The 17,527-nt window shown below is 44.4% G+C and overlaps 1 protein-coding gene across 2 annotated transcripts in view; it reads left to right on the plus strand.

Annotated features, from left to right (window-relative positions):
- The window catches only part of LOC115134961 (polyunsaturated fatty acid 5-lipoxygenase-like), a 36,494-nt gene that overhangs the window by 9,943 nt on the left and 9,024 nt on the right, over positions 1-17,527 (plus strand). Inside the window, exons 1-6 of one of the 2 annotated variants that reach the window (XM_029669081.2) lie at positions 4,059-4,420; positions 8,474-8,672; positions 8,860-8,941; positions 9,171-9,293; positions 16,403-16,509; positions 17,165-17,337. In XM_029669081.2, coding sequence (XP_029524941.1) covers positions 4,271-4,420; positions 8,474-8,672; positions 8,860-8,941; positions 9,171-9,293; positions 16,403-16,509; positions 17,165-17,337 — 834 coding nt within the window. In that variant the 5' untranslated portion in view covers positions 4,059-4,270. Of the gene's footprint in view, positions 1-4,058; positions 4,421-8,473; positions 8,673-8,859; positions 8,942-9,170; positions 9,294-16,402; positions 16,510-17,164; positions 17,338-17,527 lie in introns of those variants that run through there. The other variant, XM_029669083.2, reaches the window with a different exon arrangement.

Consider the following 17,527-nt stretch of genomic DNA (forward strand, 5'->3'; position numbering starts at 1 on the left):
CCCCCCCCCCAGACCAAACCACATACAGTCCTGCTTCACTATGGAACTATATTAGTACATCCTTCTGTACCCTGCAGTGAAATAGTTGGAATCCATATTTGCATATATTTTCTTGATACCAGGCTACACTGCCCACTGTTGTCTGATGTCACCTCGTGATTTGACTGCTAAATATGTGTAGCCTATTAATGGATGGCTAGAGAGCTACGCTCTACCTTTCTGAGTAGTCATTGTAGATGAAAACATGTTCAATTGCTTTCATTGGCTTATTTTCACACTGCCCAAGTTTAAGACAAGGGTTTAGCATTTCCAAGAACAAACTATATTTTCAAGAACCGAATTTCTTTACTTTTGGCTTCAGGAGAAACATAAGAAATAATATTTCCAATAACCTTTTTGAGGAATAGCAACTTTGCTTAACTTTCTCCATAAGTCTATAGTTAAGGAAAAAATTGCATACATTTCTTAAAGTGTTGTTAATCTAGGCCCTGCTCTCAACCCTTCTGAGCATTCATTGTCTCTGCCCCCTTCAGATAGCTGGGTGAGACAACCACATATCACATTCATAGAAAGTACATTTTTCCTCAAAGTAGTTATCAGCAAAGTTAGTGCTTATACAAAAAAATGAGGGGGGGGGGTGGGTATTTAAGATACTCACAGGTGCCACTGACCACAAAAGTGCCAACGACCACTGTTTGCTAAAATAAATTGTGATATTTCCTTATGAAATAGGAAGAAAGTTGCCAGTTATTGTTTCATCCTCCTAATGTTGAGTGTTAGGGTTGGGGATAGAGTAAACTGATCCTAGACCTATGGTTAAGTACAACTTAAATATTGCTTCAAGACTGCCTGTGATTTCTCAAGAGAAAGAAGAACATGTACTGAACAAAAATATAAACGCAACATGTAAAGTGTTGGTCCAATGTTTCATGAGCTGAAATAAAAGATCCCAGAAATGTTACATACGCACAAAAATCAATTGGCATGCTGACTGCAGGAATGTCCACCAGAGCTGTTGTCAGAGAATTTGTTCATTTCTCTACCATAAACCACCTCCAGAGTCATATCAGACAATTTGGCTGTACTTTCAACCGGCCTCACAACTGCAGACCACGTGTTACCATGACCACGTGTTACAATGCCAGCCCAGAACCTCCTCTTCCGGCTTCTTCATCTTTGGTATCATCTGAGACCAGCCACACTGACAGCTGATGAAACTGAAGAATATTTCTGTCTGGAATGAAGACCTTTTCTGGGGGAAAAACCGTTGAAATCCTAGGCCCACCCATGACTGTGTCCCTTCCCAGTCATGTGAAATCCTAGGCCCACCCATGACTGTGCCCCTTCCCAGTCATGTGAAATCCTAGGCCCACCCATGACTGTGTCCCTTCCCAGTCATGTGAAATCCTAGGCCCACCCATGACTGTTCCCCTTCCCAGTCATGTGAAATCCTAGGCCCACCCATGACTGTTCCCCTTCCCAGTCATGTGAAATCCTAGGCCCACCCATGACTGTGTCCCTTCCCAGTCATGTGAAATCCTAGGCCCACCCATGACTGTGTCCCTTCCCAGTCATGTGAAATCCTAGGCCCACCCATGACTGTTCCCCTTCCCAGTCATGTGAAATCCTAGGCCCACCCATGACTGTTCCCCTTCCCAGTCATGTGAAATCCTAGGCCCACCCATGACTGTGTCCCTTCCCAGTCATGTGAAATCCTAGGCCCACCCATGACTGTGTCCCTTCCCAGTCATGTGAAATCCTAGGCCCACCCATGACTGTGTCCCTTCCCAGTCATGTGAAATCCTAGGCCCACCCATGACTGTGCCCCTTCCCAGTCATGTGAAATCCTAGGCCCACCCATGACTGTTCCCCTTCCCAGTCATGTGAAATCCTAGGCCCACCCATGACTGTTCCCCTTCCCAGTCATGTGAAATCCTAGGCCCACCCATGACTGTTCCCCTTCCCAGTCATGTGAAATCCTAGGCCCACCCATGACTGTGTCCCTTCCCAGTCATGTGAAATCCTAGGCCCACCCATGACTGTGTCCCTTCCCAGTCATGTGAAATCCTAGGCCCACCCATGACTGTTCCCCTTCCCAGTCATGTGAAATCCTAGGCCCACCCATGACTGTTCCCCTTCCCAGTCATGTGAAATCCTAGGCCCACCCATGACTGTTCCCCTTCCCAGTCATGTGAAATCCTAGGCCCACCCATGACTGTTCCCCTTCCCAGTCATGTGAAATCCTAGGCCCACCCATGACTGTTCCCCTTCCCAGTCATGTGAAATCCTAGGCCCACCCATGACTGTTCCCCTTCCCAGTCATGTGAAATCCTAGGCCCACCCATGACTGTTCCCCTTCCCAGTCATGTGAAATCCTAGGCCCACCCATGACTGTGCCCCTTCCCAGTCATGTGAAATCCTAGGCCCACCCATGACTGTTCCCCTTCCCAGTCATGTGAAATCCTAGGCCCACCCATGACTGTTCCCCTTCCCAGTCATGTGAAATCCTAGGCCCACCCATGACTGTTCCCCTTCCCAGTCATGTGAAATCCTAGGCCCACCCATGACTGTTCCCCTTCCCAGTCATGTGAAATCCTAGGCCCACCCATGACTGTTCCCCTTCCCAGTCATGTGAAATCCTAGGCCCACCCATGACTGTGTCCCTTCCCAGTCATGTGAAATCCTAGGCCCACCCATGACTGTTCCCCTTCCCAGTCATGTGAAATCCTAGGCCCACCCATGACTGTTCCCCTTCCCAGTCATGTGAAATCCTAGGCCCACCCATGACTGTTCCCCTTCCCAGTCATGTGAAATCCATAGATTTGGGCCTAAATAATTTATTTCAATTGACTGATTTATTTATATGAACTTTAAATCAGTAATATGGTTGAAATTGTTGCATGTTGCGTTTATATTTTTGATCAGTATAGATACCATTCTCAAGAAAGTAGATACCATTTCACCCTAGGAGGAAAAACCCTGAACCACACCACCAACTATATTTACCTTGGTCTGACTAGAAGTTATACTGAGCAGTTTGACATGGCCATTAGAAAGACCCTGTATAAATTAACCCCCAATTAGAATTAAACTTAAATTATTTGACTATGTTGTAACTCCAATCATTCTATATAGCAGTGAAATTCGGGGACCTCAATACAATTGAGGAAAATACATCATGGGATAGAAGCCCCACAAACATTTTACACCTGGAATGTTGTTCTTCTGGACTCACCTCACCTAAGAGAGAGAGAGGGGGAGAGAGAAATAAGGGGGAGAGAGAGAGAAGGGGGAGAGAGAGAGGAGGGGAGAGATAAATAAGGGAGAGAGAGAGAGAGGAGGGGAGAGAGGGAGAGAGAGAGAGAAGGGGGGAGAGAGAGAGGAAGGGGGGAGAGAGAGGAGGGAGAGAGAGAGAGAGAGAGAGGAGGGGGAGAGAGAGAAGGGGGAAGAGAGAGAGAAGGGGGGAGAGAGAGAGAGGAGGGGGAGAGAGAGAGAGGAGGGGGAGAGAGAGAAGGGGGAAGAGAGAGAGAAGGGTGAGAGAGAGAGGAGGGGGTGAGAGAGAGAAGGGGGAGAGAGAGAGAGGAGGGGGTGAGAGAGAGGAGGGGAGAGAGAAGGGGGAGAGAGAGAGGAGGGAGAGAGGGAGGGAGAGAGAGAGAGAGAAGGAGGGAGAGAGAGAGGAGGGGAGAGAGAGAGAGGAGGGGAGAGAGAGAGAGAGGAGGGGGGAGAGAGAGAGAGGAGGGGGAGAGAGAGAAGGGGGAAGAGAGAGAGAAGGGGGAGAGAGAGAGGAGGGGGTGAGAGAGAGAAGGGGGAGAGAGAGAGAGGAGGGGGTGAGAGAGGAGGGGGAGAGAGAAGGGGGAGAGAGAGAGAGGAGGGGAGAGAGAGAGGAGGGGAGAGAGAGAGCAGGGGGGAGAGAGAGAAGGTGGAGAGAGAGAGAGGAGGGGGAGAGAGATAATGTGAATAGAAGATGATCTTCAGGCATGATACGGGGGTGGGGTTAAACAGAACACCAACCCACATGAAACATTATCACATGCCTCTGCCTCTAGCTAGTTGTTTAAATGCTTTTACATTGCATGTGTGGTGTCTGTACATTAGGGGTTGTTTAAGAGAGAGAGAGAGAGAGAGAGAGGTCTACGTATATTCATGAGCAGAAAGGGGAACTCTAATTTGGTCCAGACTCTCTCAAAGTGAACAACCAACACACTTGTAGTAGGTGATCATAGAGTTAACCAGTGGATATCTCCTGTCTATTCTGTGTGTGTTTACCACCATGCCATCCTACACAGTGATGGTGGCTACAGGGAGCCAGTGGTTTGCAGGGACTGATGACTACATATACATCACCCTGGTGGGAACAGAGGGCTGCAGTGAGAGGACTTTACTGGACAAACCATTCTACAATGACTTCGAGAGAGGGGCGGTGAGTTGAGTTACAGTGGCTTGTGTGGTTAGGGTTTTGTCTGTCGTGCTCACTAACCAGAGTTTGTGTTAGAGTGAGATTGAAGGTTTCACAGTGTGTGCATTACTTGAAAGACAGAGTTGACCTTGTTAATGAAAATCATTAGAAATATTGTACCTTCATCAAACTTGAGACCGGATATGTACTTAGTTAGAAAGCTTCCTCTGGTATTTGTCCTGAAGACTAAACTTCAAAAGAAAGGAATTGATTGTGCGCTTTAAGATGACTGATTACTAGTTGTGTAGACAATTACGTACACTATATATTCAAAAGTATGTGGACACCCCTTCGCATTAGTGGATTCGGCTATTTCAACCACACTCATTGCTGACAGGTGCTGACACACCGCCATGCAATCTCAATAGACAAACATTGGCAGTAGAATGGCCTTAATGAAGAGCTCAGTGACTTTCAACGTGGCACAATCATAGGATGCCACCTTTCCAACAAGTCAGTTTGTCAAATTTGTGCCCTTGTAGAGCTGCCCCGGTCAACTGTAAGTGCTGTTATTGTGAAGTGGAAACGTCCAGGTGCAACAACGGCTCAACCGCTAAGTGGTAGGCCACACAAGCTCACAGAACGGGACCGCAGAGTGCTGCAGCGCATACAAATCGCCTGTCCTCGGTTGCAATACTCTCTACCAAGATCTAAACTGCCTCTGGAAGCAACGTCAGCACAAGAAATGTTTGTCAGGAGCTTCATTAAATGGGTTTCCATGACCGAGCACCCGCACACAAGCCTAAGATCACCATGTGCAATGCCAAGAGTCGGCTAGAGTCGTGTAAAGCTTGCCTCCATTAGACTCTAGAGCAGTGGAAACATTCTCTAGAGTGATGAATCTTGTGGATGCCATGAGAACCCTACCTGCCCCAATGCACATTGCCAACTGTAAAGTTTGGTGGAGGAGGAATAATGGTCTGGGGCATTTTGTCATGCTTCGGGCTAGGCCTTTTAGATCCAATGAAGGGACATCTTAACTCTACAGCATACAATTACATTCTAGACAATTCTGTGCTTCCAACATTGTGGCAACTGTCGTGGAAATTTCCTGTATTTACCAAATCATGAGAGCAAACCACACACAAGTCAGAGTTAGTTATCACAAAGTCCATCTTTAATTATATCAGCTCCATCACAACCCTGTGACTCTCAGATCAATTCAGTGTCTATCAATGAATTCTCTGAGAGTCCTTACACATTGCAACTGAGATCCTTTATAGCAAAGACACACATAGCCAGACAGCATTGGCATAATTTATCGTTCAGCTTTGTCTCCTAAACTATGTTATTTTCTCAAACTCAGAACCATAAACAAATCCTCCATATCAACAGGCATATATCAAATCCATCCTATCTTGACAAGATCACAGAGACACATTGACTGGCACACAGACATTGTGGAGCCAAGAGATACACGCTTGACCTCTCCCCTCTCTCCGTCCCAAGTAACTTAGTCCTGACAGAGAACAGATGACTGCAACCCGGCCACAGTATTATACAAAAATAAACATTCTGATGAGAAGTAACTTACAAACATATGATGAATATAAAACATCTTACCTATGTTACCAACTAATTCTGATTATTCCCCAACACAACAGTTGGGGGAAAGTCCCTTTGTAGGCCTCAAATATTCTATGGGCTTGAGGTTAGGGCTTTGTGATGGCCACTCCAATACCTTGACTTTGTTGTCCTTAAGCCATTTTGCCACAACTTTGGAAGTATGCTTGGGATCATTGTCCATTTGGAAGACCCATTTGCGACCAATCTTTAACTTCCTGACTGATGTCTTGAGATGTTGCTTCAATATAGCCACATATATTGGATATATATATAATTTTCCACCCTCATGATACCATCTATTTTGTGAAGTGCACCAGTCCCTCCTGCAGCAAAGCACCCCCACAACATGATGCTGCCACCCCCGTGCTTCACAGTTGGGATGGTGTCTTCGGCTTGCAAGCCTCCCCATTTTTCCTCCAAACATAACGATGGTCATTATGGCCAAACAGTTCTATTTTTGTTTCATCAGACCAGAGGACATTTCTCCAAAAAGTATGATCTTTGTCCCCATGTGCAGTTGCAAACCGTAGACTGTTTTTTTTTATGGTGGTTTTGGAGCAGTGGCTTCTTCCTTGCTGAGTGGACTTTCAGGTTATGTTGATATAGGACTCGTTTTACTATGAATGTAGATACTTTTGAACCTGTTTCCTCAATTATCTCCACAAGGTCCTTTGTTGTTGTTCTGGGATTGATTTGCACTTTTTGCACCAAAGTACATTCATCTCTACGAGACAGAACACGTCTCCTTCCTGAGCAGTATGATGGCTGCGTGGTCCCATGGTGTTTATACTTGCATACTATTATTTGTACAGATGAATGTGGTACGTTTGGAAATTGCTCCTAAGGATGAACCAGACTTGTGGTCTACAATTTCTGTTCTGATGTCTTGGCTGATTTCTTTTGATTTTCCCATGATGTCAAGCAAAGAGGCACTGGGTTTGAAGGTAGGCCTTGAAATACATCCACAGGTACACCTCCAATTGACTCAAATTATGTCAATTAGCTTATCAGAAGCTTCTAAAGCCATGACATAATTTTCTGGAATTTTCCAAGCTGTTTAAAGGCACAGTCAACTTAGTGTATGTAAACGTCTGACCCACTGGAATTGTGATACAGTGAATTATAAGTGAAATAATCTGTCTGTAAACAATTGTTGTAAAAATGACTTGTGTCATGCACAAAGTAGATGTCCTAACCCACTTGCCAAAACTATAGTTTGTTAACAAAAAATGTGTGGAGTGGTTGAAAAACAAGTTTTAATGACTCCAACCTAAGTGTATGTAAACTTCAGACAACTGTATATACACAATGACATTCTAGACAATTCTGTGCTTTCAACTTTGTGGCAACAGTATGGGGAAGGCCCTTTCCTGTTTCAGCATCATGTTCCCCAGTGTAAGATCTGCCACAGAATGTGTTGCAGGATCAAGCCCAGCCCTGTAGAAACATCTGTCATCAGGTTCACACTGCAAGCTGAGAAAAGAGGAACCACTGCGTCAGTCAGTGAGGTTACACATAAACTTGATGACCTCTATTCTCTTAAATAAATTGTGCCTGAAATTGTGTTCCAATATGAGTCAAGGGGAGTAATCCATAGAGATGAAGTAAAGAGACTTTACTGTGATTCGTTCCATTTACACATGGCTATTTACCTGGGTGTCACCTGGAAATACAATGGATTGGATTATATAATGCATTTTTTAAGGCTCAAATCTCTTTACATTGATTGTCCTGTAGAAACGTGCCTTTACCACTGCACAGTACAGTACTAGATAAAAGGGTTACGCTCCGGTGCAGAGTGAGTCCTGGAGGCGCCATCACCACCATCGCTGTTACTTTGTATGAGGGTGGTCTAAAGGAATCAGATTACTACATTCAATTCTCTGCTCTTTCACTCTAAGGAAGCAAAATAACAACATAAGGCCTATTGACAAACGTCTTCTACAGCCAATAGCTGATGAGTGACCTGCTCGTGACATCATGGCCCATGAACACCACATGGAAGTTCAATAAAAAGCTTCCCTATCTGATCAAAATTGTCAACTCATTCTGGCATTAAAAGCTTCACCAGTGTCTGCATCTTGTTCACTAGATCCAGTTGTACTCTTTAGTTCAGGATGCATCGGCTGTATACTTCCTCTACTGCACTAACCATCAGTGACTCATGAGCTCGTATCAACCTCATGCTGTCTCTTTCTGACTGTTGTATCTGGACCCCAGAAAGAGAACCTGGTGCAAAATTAACAGCTATGGGGATCCCAACAAACACAATAAACCTTGTTCAGTATAAGTCATTATTTTAATCACTTTCCGTAACAGTGATAACCTGGTAATGACTATTGTCCGTCCTCAGGTTAGGCTGAATCTGGGTCCGGGAATTAGCCCATTATGTTTACTCTACACAGGATGAGAGCAAGCTCAATCGCTCTAAACCTGGTTGTCCATCCTCAGGTGGACTCGTATGATGTGACGGTGGGGGAGAACCTGGGAGAGATGGAGCTGGTGAAGATAGAGAAGAATAAGTACTGGGTTCATGATGACTGGTACTGTAAGTACATCACAGTGAAGACTCCCTCTGGAGACTACGTAGAGTTCCCCTGCTTCCGCTGGCTGGTGGACGACAAGGAGGTGGTCCTCAGGGACGGCAGAGGTACCTGTCTGTCTGTTGGTCGGTCACATCTGTCTGTCTGTCTGTCGGCCTGTCTGTCGGCCTGTCTGTCTGTCGGCCTGTCTGTCGGCCTGTCTGTCTGTCATTAAACTGTCTCCTCTCCTTATCTTAAGGAACACATAAGTCAATCCAGAAACATCTTCATTACGGGTTTTCACTTTTTTTTAAGCACGGTTGCCAAAGGATGACAAGACCAGACTGGAGAAGCAGCACCGACGTAAAGAGCTGGAGAGCAGACGGAAAACCTACAGGCAAGAGCTGGGTTTATTGTGAAGCACACATCTACATCACCAAGATGCGTTAAACAAATACATGTATTCAATGTATTGAACTAGTCAATGTTTTCTAGTATCCAATGCACTGACTTTATAAAGTGTAGCCTAACAGTAAAATATCTGTGCACAGTGTTATGTAGTGTAGTCCTAATTCAATAGTGCTGCTGAACGTGCTAGTGATTCTGTGATGTTCTGCTGTGTATAGATGGAGTGAGTGGCAGCCTGGGTTTCCTATGAGTATAGATGCCAACACACACAAGGAGCTTCCCAGAGACATCCAGTTTGACAGCGAGAAAGGAGTGGACTTCATTCTCAACTACAGTAAGGCGTAAGTACTGCATCCATACTACACTCTGTAACCATTGTCCTATCATTACAGGGTTACAGGTTCAAACCCTGCCAACACTGTTTCCCTTCAACACTGTTTCCCCTCATACTGTTTCCCCTCATCACTTGTACACTCATCACTGTTTCCCCTCATCACTGTTTCCCCTTAGCACTGTTTCCCCTCATCACTTGTACACTCATCACTGTTTCCCCTTATCACTGTTTCCCCCCATTACTGTTTCCCCTCATCACTGTTTCCCCCTCATAACTGTTTCCCCTCATCACTGTTTCCCCTCATAACTGCTTCCCCTCATTACTGTTTCCCCTCATCAGTGTTTAGCCTCATCACTGTTTCCCCTCATCACTTGTACACTCAGCACTGTTTCCCCTCAATACTGTTTCCCCTCATCACTGTTTCCCCTCATCACTGTTTCCCCTCATCACTTGTACACTCTCACTGTTTCCCCTCATCACTGTTTCCCCTCCTTACTGTTTCCCCTCATCACTGTTTCCCCTCATCACTTGTACACTCATCACTGTTTCCCCTCATCACTGTTTCCCCTCATCACTGTTTCCCCTCATCACTTGTACACTCATAACTGTTTCCCCTCATTACTGTTTCCCCTCATCACTGTTTCCCCTCATCACTTTTACACTCATCACTTTACTGTTCTTTATTTTACTCTTATTATTAACTATCCTGATGTCTAGTCACTTTACCCTGCCTTCATGTACATATCTACCTCAAATACCTTATTATTATCTATCCTGATGCCTAGTCACTTTACCCTGCCTTCATGTACAGTGGGGCAAAAAAAGTATTTAGTCAGCCACCAATTGTGCAAGTTCTCCCACTTAAAAAGATGAGAGAGGCCTGTAATTTTCATCATAGGTACACCTCAACTATGACAGACAAAATGAGAAAAAAATCCAGAAAATCACATTGTAGGATTTTTTATGAATTTATTTACAAATTATGGTGGAAAATAAATATTTGGTCACCTACAAACAAGCAAGATTTCTGGCTCTCACAGGCCTGTAACTTCTTCTTTAAGAGGCTCCTCTGTCCTCCACCCGTTACCTGTATTAATGGCACCTGTTTGAACTTGTTATCAGTATAAAAGACACCTGTCCACAACCTCAAACAGTCACACTCCAAACTCCACTATGGCCAAGACCAAAGAGCTGTCAAAGGACACCAGAAACAAAATTGTAGACCTGCACCAGGCTGGGAAGACTGATTCTGCAATAGGTAAGCAGCTTGGTTTGAAGAAATCAACTTTGGGAGCAATTATTAGGAAATGGAAGACATACAAGACCACTGATAATCTCCCTCGATCTGGGGCTCCACGCAAGATCTCACCCCGTGTGGTCAAAATGATCACAAGAATGGTGAGCAAAAATCCCAGAACCACACGGGGGGACCTAGTGAATGACCTGCAGAGAGCTGGGACCAAAGTAACAAAGCCTACCATCAGTAACACACTACGCCGCCAGGGACTCAAATCCTGCAGTGCCAGACGTGTCCCCCTGCTTAAGCCAGTACATGTCCAGGCCCGTCTGAAGTTTGCTAGAGAGCATTTGGATGATCCAGAAGAAGATTGGGAGAATGTCATATGGTCAGATGAAACCAAAATATAACTTTTTGGTAAAAACTCAACTCGTGGTGTTTGGAGGACAAGGAATGCTGAGTTGCATCCAAAGAACACCATACCTACTGTGAAGCATGGGGGTGGAAACATCATGCTTTGGGGCTGTTTTTCTGCAAAGGGACCAGGACGACTGATCCGTGTAAAGGAAAGAATGAATGGGGCCATGTATCGTGAGATTTTGAGTTAAAACCACCTTCCATCAGCAAGGGCATTGAATATGAAACGTGGCTGGGTCTTTAAGCATGACAATAATCCCAAACACACCACCCGGGCAACGAAGGAGTGGCTTCGTAAGAAGCATTTCAAGGTCCTGGAGTGGCCTAGCCAGTCTCCAGATCTCAACCCCATAGAAAATCTTTGGAGGGAGTTGAAAGTCTGTGTTGCCCAGCAACAGCCCCGAAACATCACTGCTCTAGAGGAGATCTGCATGGAGGAATGGGCCAAAATACCAGCAACAGTGTGTGAAAACCTTGTGAATACTTACAGAAAACATTTGACCTCTGTCATTGCCAACAAAGGCTATATAACAAAGTATTGAGATAAACTTTTGTTATTGACCAAATACTTATTTTCCACCATAATTTGCAAATAAATTCATTAAAAATTCTACAATGTGATTTTCTGGATTTTTTTTCTCATTTTGTCTGTCATAGTTGAGGTGTACCAATGATGAAAATTACATATATATTACAACGTATATAGCTCCATGTTGATCTGGTACTGGTAGACCTAGTCTTTCCAAAGTGCAGATATACACTGGGTTTAATTTGTACTCTCTACAGAGCTAAACCTACAGCAGGCCTCTTTCCAATGTGGAGATTTACACTGGGTTTCATTTGTACTCTCTACAGTGCTAAACCTACAGCAGGCCTCTTTCCAATGTGGAGATTTACACTGGGTTTCATTTGTACTCTCTACAGTGCTAAACCTACAGCAGGCCTCTTTCCAATGTGGAGATTTACACTGGGTTTCATTTGTACTCTCTACAGTGCTAAACCTACAGCAGGCCTCTTTCCAATGTGGAGATTTACACATGGTTTAATTTGTACCATCTACAGTGCTAAACCTACAGCAGGCCTCTTTCCAATGTGGAGATTTACACTGGGTTTAATTTGTACTCTCTACAGTGCTAAACCTACAGCAGGCCTCTTTCCAATGTGGAGATTTACACATGGTTTAATGTGTACTCTCTACAGTGCTAAACCTACAGCAGGCCTCTTTCCAATGTGGAGATTTACACATGGTTTAATTTGTACTCTCTACAGTGCTAAACCTACAGCAGGCCTCTTTCCAATGTGGAGATTTACACATGGTTTAATTTGTACTCTCTACAGTGCTAAACCTACAGCAGGCCTCTTTCCAATGTGGAGATTTACACTGGGTTTCATTTGTACTCTCTACAGTGCTAAACCTACAGCAGGCCTCTTTCCAATGTGGAGATGTCCATGTAGAAGACCCATGCTTGTCATAATAGGGCATTTTCTGTTTTTAGGGGCAATATTTGTTTATTGCATTGACACTTATGCTCTAAATGTCAGGTTGTCCAGGATGGAGCTGTCATCTAGTGAGGTGTTCCTCGAAATGTTTTTTTTATTGTTCTCAAAGGGACTTCTTGGTTTGAATAAAGGCTAAATGGGAAACAGAAATCCATTGTTGGCTCAGCAGGTGGGTGGTGAGTAGTATGTAAATGTGACTAAAAGGTAACCTGTTTTAAAGCTCTGTATGAAAGCCTGTGAACATGATAGTTCATGTATGAGTAACCAGGGACATTTGCATGTATCCTACACATCACCAGACCTAAACACAAACACATATTGTTTCAATTTTTTTTAAATGTTTTTATTTTACCTTTATTTAACCAGGTAGGCTAGTTGAGAACAAGTTCTCATTTACAACTGCGACCTGGCCAAGATAAAGCAAAGCAGTGCGACAGAAACAACAACACATACACATGGAATAAACAAACGTACAGTCAATAACACAATAGAAAAAAAATAAAGTCTATATACAGTGTGTGCAAATGGCGTGAGGAGGTAAGGCAATAAATAGGCCAAAGTAGCGAAGTAATTACAATTTAGCAGATTAACACTGGAGTGATAGATGAGCAGATGATGATGAGCAGATGATGATGTGTAAGTAGTGATACTGGTGTGCAAAAGAGCAGCAAAGTAAATAAAAACAATATGGGGATGAGGTAGGTAGATTGGGTGGGCTATTTACAGATCCGCTATGTACAGCTGCAGCGATTGGTTAGCTGCTCAGATAGCTGATGTTTAAAGTTATTGAGGGAAATATAAGTCTCCAGCTTCAGTAATTTTTGCAAATCGTTTCAGTCATTGGCAGCAGAGAACTGGAAGGAAAGGCTGAGGTGTTGGCTTTGGGGATGACCAGTGAGATATGCCTGTTGGAGTGCATGCTACGGGTGGGTGTTGTTATCGTGACCAGTGAGCTGAGGAAAGGCGGAGCTTTACTTAGCATAGACTTATAGATGACCTGGAGCCAGTGGGACTGGCGACGAATATGTAGCGAGGGCCAGACTAGAGCATATACGTCGCAGTGGTGGGAGGTATAAGGGGCTTTGGTGACAAAATGGATGGCACTGTGATAGACTTCATCCAGTTTGCTGAGTAGAGCAGCTATTTTGTAAATGACATCGCTGAAGTTGAGGATCGGTAGGATAGTCAGTTTTACGAAGGTATGTTTGGCGGCGTGAGTGAAGGAGGCTTTGTTGCGAAATAGGAAGCCGATTTTAGATTTCATTTTGGATTGGAGATGTTTAATGTGAGTCTAGAAGGAGAGTTTACAGTCTAGCCAGACACCTAGGTATTTGTAGTTGTCCACATATTCTAAGTCAGAACCGTCCAGAGTAGTTATGCTAGGCTGGCGGGTGGGTGCGGGCAGCGAGCGGTTGAAAAGCATGCATTTGGTTTTACTTGCGTTTAAGAGCAGTTGGAGGCTACGGAAGGAGTGTTGTATGGCATTGAAGCTTGTTTGGAGGTTAGTTAACACAGTGTCCAGAGAAGGGCCAGATGTATTCAGAATGGTGTCGTCTGCATAGAGGTGGATCAGGGAATCACCCGCAGCAAGAGCGACATCGTTGATATATACAGAGAAAACAGTCGGTCCGATAATCGATCCCTGTGGTACCCCCATAGAGACTGCCAGAGGTCCGGACAACAGGCCCTCCGATTTAACACACTGAACTCTGTCTGAGAAGTAGTTGGTGAAAAGGCGAGGCAGTCATTTGAGAAACCAAGGCTGTTGAGTCTGTGGATAAGAATTTGGTGATTGACAGAGTCAAAAGCCTTGGCCAGGTCGATGAAGACGGCTGCACAGTACTGTCTTTTATCGATGCTGGTTATGATATTGTTTAGGACCTTGAGCGTGGCTGGGGTGGACCCATGAACGAAGACTTTAGAAAGAGAGTGTCACCCCCTTTGAAGAGGGCGATGACCGCGGCATCTTTCCAATCTTTAGGAATCTCAGACGACACAAAAGAGAGGTTGAAGAGACTGGTAATAGGATTTGCAACAATGGCGGCTGATACTTTTAGAAAGAGAGGGTCCAGATTGTCTAGCCCAGCTGATTTGCACAGGTCCAGGTTTTGCAGCTCTTTCAGAAATATCTGGATCTGGATTTGGGTGAAGGAGAAGCTGGGGAGGCTTGGGAAAGTAGCTGTGGGTGTGCGGAGCTGTTGGCCGGGGTTGGGGTAGCCAGGAAGAAAGCATGGCCAGCCGTAGAGAAATGCTGATTGAAATTCTCGATTATCGTGGATTTATCGGTGGTGACAGTGTTACCTAGCCTCACTGCAGTGGGCAGCTTGGAGGAGGTGCTCTTATTCTCCATGGACTTTTCAGTGTCCCAAAACATTTTGGAGTTAGAGCTACAGAATGCAAATTTCTGTTTGAAAAAGCTAGTTTTTTCTTTCCTGACTGACTGCATGTATTGATTCCTGACTTCCCTGAAAAGTAGACAAATACTTTGGTTCAAACCTATCAGCTTACTGTATGCTTTTAATCTACATTATGAAATAAGGTGAATATGGGTGATGATGAGGTCCAACTTTCCTTTGATTGCTTAGGAGGGATAGCAACCTTGGAAACGGGTTGTCTGTCTTTGCTCTGTAGTTCCTCTGTAGTTCAGTTGGTAGAGCATGGTGCTTATAATGCCAGGATAGTGGGTTCGATTCCCGGGATCACCCATATGTAAACACACATGATTGTAAGTCGCTTTGGATAAAAGCGTCTGCTAAATGACTTATACACTCAGTGTACAAAATGTTAATGACAGCTGCTCAATTACATAGCCTGGTCAGTTGATGATCCCTTGTTCATGTCACTTCAATCAGTGTAGATAATGGGGAGGAGACAGGTTACATGTAAATAATGATTTTCAAACTTTGAGACATGAATTGTGTATGCATTCCATTCAGAGGGTGAATAGCCAAGACAAATCATTTAAGTGCCTTTGAACGGGGTATGGTAGTAGGTGCCAGGCACACTGGTTTGTGTCAGGAACTGCTGGGTTTTTCACGCTCAAAGTTTCCTGTGTGTATCAAGAATGGTCCAGCACCCATTGGAGTCAACATGGGCCAGCATCCCTGTAGAACACTTTTGACGCCTTATAGTCCATGCTCCAACGAATTGGGGGGGGGGGGGGTGGTGGTGCAACTCAATATTAGGAAGGTGTTCTTAATGTTTGGTCTACTCAAAGGCGTGATGAGGAACTAGAGGAAGTGGCTGGTGTTAGCATGCCATGTATTTATAGTCCTGAGAAGTGTTGGTGTCATCATGACTAACTGTGTTGCTATGGCTTGTTTGAATAACGGAATTTTTTGTGCAGCTGATTTATTTGTGCAGATGATTTATTTGTGCAGCTGAATTTGCATTGATACCACCTTATCTGCAGAGAGCACAGAGTACAAAGGACTACATGCAGTACGTTGTGCTATTAAGACATTGCACAATGCTTGATGTAGATTTACCAGACTGGTGATGGGTAGGATTACATTCAAAGCATGATGACTGACCTCCATTGATAGTACCAATGTACCAATGACTAGTAAACATTACTCACCACGAGGTGAGTAGCAGCATTCTCAGCATCCCAAATGTTGTTGCCAAAGTACTGCACACATATGTGCGTATCATAAGAAGGAAGGGAAGCGGTAACTCCATAAATGAACCCCTAACAACCAACGCTGCTAACGGTCTAATATCAGGTGGATAAGTGTGTAAAGAATGTGTACATACATCAGCAACTCCTGAATTGTCTTGTTTGTTGATCACATTGAAATGAGAAGAAAATAACTCAACATAAATCTTAGCTTCGCTTGACCATCCTGATCTCCCGAGATTACATTTTGTTTCTCTACATGGTATTGCAGAGGTCAGTCAGGAGGGTGGATCAGGAATCATAAATCTCCTGCAGCTAGATGATGTTGTCCTTTCCTCCCCAGGATAGAGAACCTGTGTGTGAACCAGTTCATGCACATGTTCCAGTCCTCCTGGAATGACTTTGCTGACTTTGAGCGGATCTTCGTCAGGATCAAAAACACCATCTCAGGTGTGTGGTCACTGTTTTCTCCATAGAATGTGGTCACTGTTTTCTCCATAGAATGTGGTCCCTGTTTTCTCCATAGAATGTGGTCCCTGTTTTCTCCATAGAATGTGGTCCCTGTTTTCTCCATAGAATGTGGTCACTGTTTTCTCCATAGAATGTGGTCACTGTTTTCTCCATAGAATGTGGTCCCTGTTTTCTCCATAGAATGTGGTCCCTGTTTTCTCCATAGAATGTGGTCACTGTTTTCTCCATAGAATGTGGTCACTGTTTTCTCCATAGAATGTGGTCACTGTTTTCTCCATAGAATGTGGTCCCTGTTTTCTCCATAGAATGTGGTCCCTGTTTTCTCCATAGAATGTGGTCACTGTTTTCTCCATAGAATGTGGTCACTGTTTTCTCCATAGAATGTGGTCACTGTTTTCTCCATAGAATGTGGTCCCTGTTTTCTCCATAGAATGTGGTCACTGTTTTCTCCATAGGGTCCCCTTATGTAAGACCGGCACTATACTAGCTGTTTCTGCAATCATTCTCTTCTCCTCTCCTCCTTCTCTCTTCTCCTCTTCTCCCCTCTTCCTCTTCTCTCCTCATTCTCTCCCCCTCCCCTCCTCTCCCCTCCTCTCCCATCTCCTCTCCTCTCCTCACCCTATTCCTATCCTAGAGTATGTGATGCAGCACTGGAAAGAGGACTTTATGTTTGGATACCAGTACCTGAACGGCTGTAACCCAGTGATGATTCAGAAGTGCACCAAGCTGCCAGAGAAGTTCCCCGTTACACACAACATGGTGGCAGACTGTCTGGAGAGAGAGATGACTCTGGAGGAGGAGATCAAGGTAGAGACTGAACCCATAGAGATCCTATTCAATTATTCTAATTCCTAATTCTATGACTGATACACACACATGTCACATGTCACCTGCACGCAGTTGTGCAAGCATATACACATGCATGCACACATCACATCCACTCACTGTACCTGTGACAGATTGTACACACAAAAAGACAAGGCATTCAGAAAGACAG

Source organism: Oncorhynchus nerka, linkage group LG10, assembly GCF_034236695.1.
Source record: "Oncorhynchus nerka isolate Pitt River linkage group LG10, Oner_Uvic_2.0, whole genome shotgun sequence".
NCBI lineage: Eukaryota > Metazoa > Chordata > Actinopteri > Salmoniformes > Salmonidae > Oncorhynchus > Oncorhynchus nerka.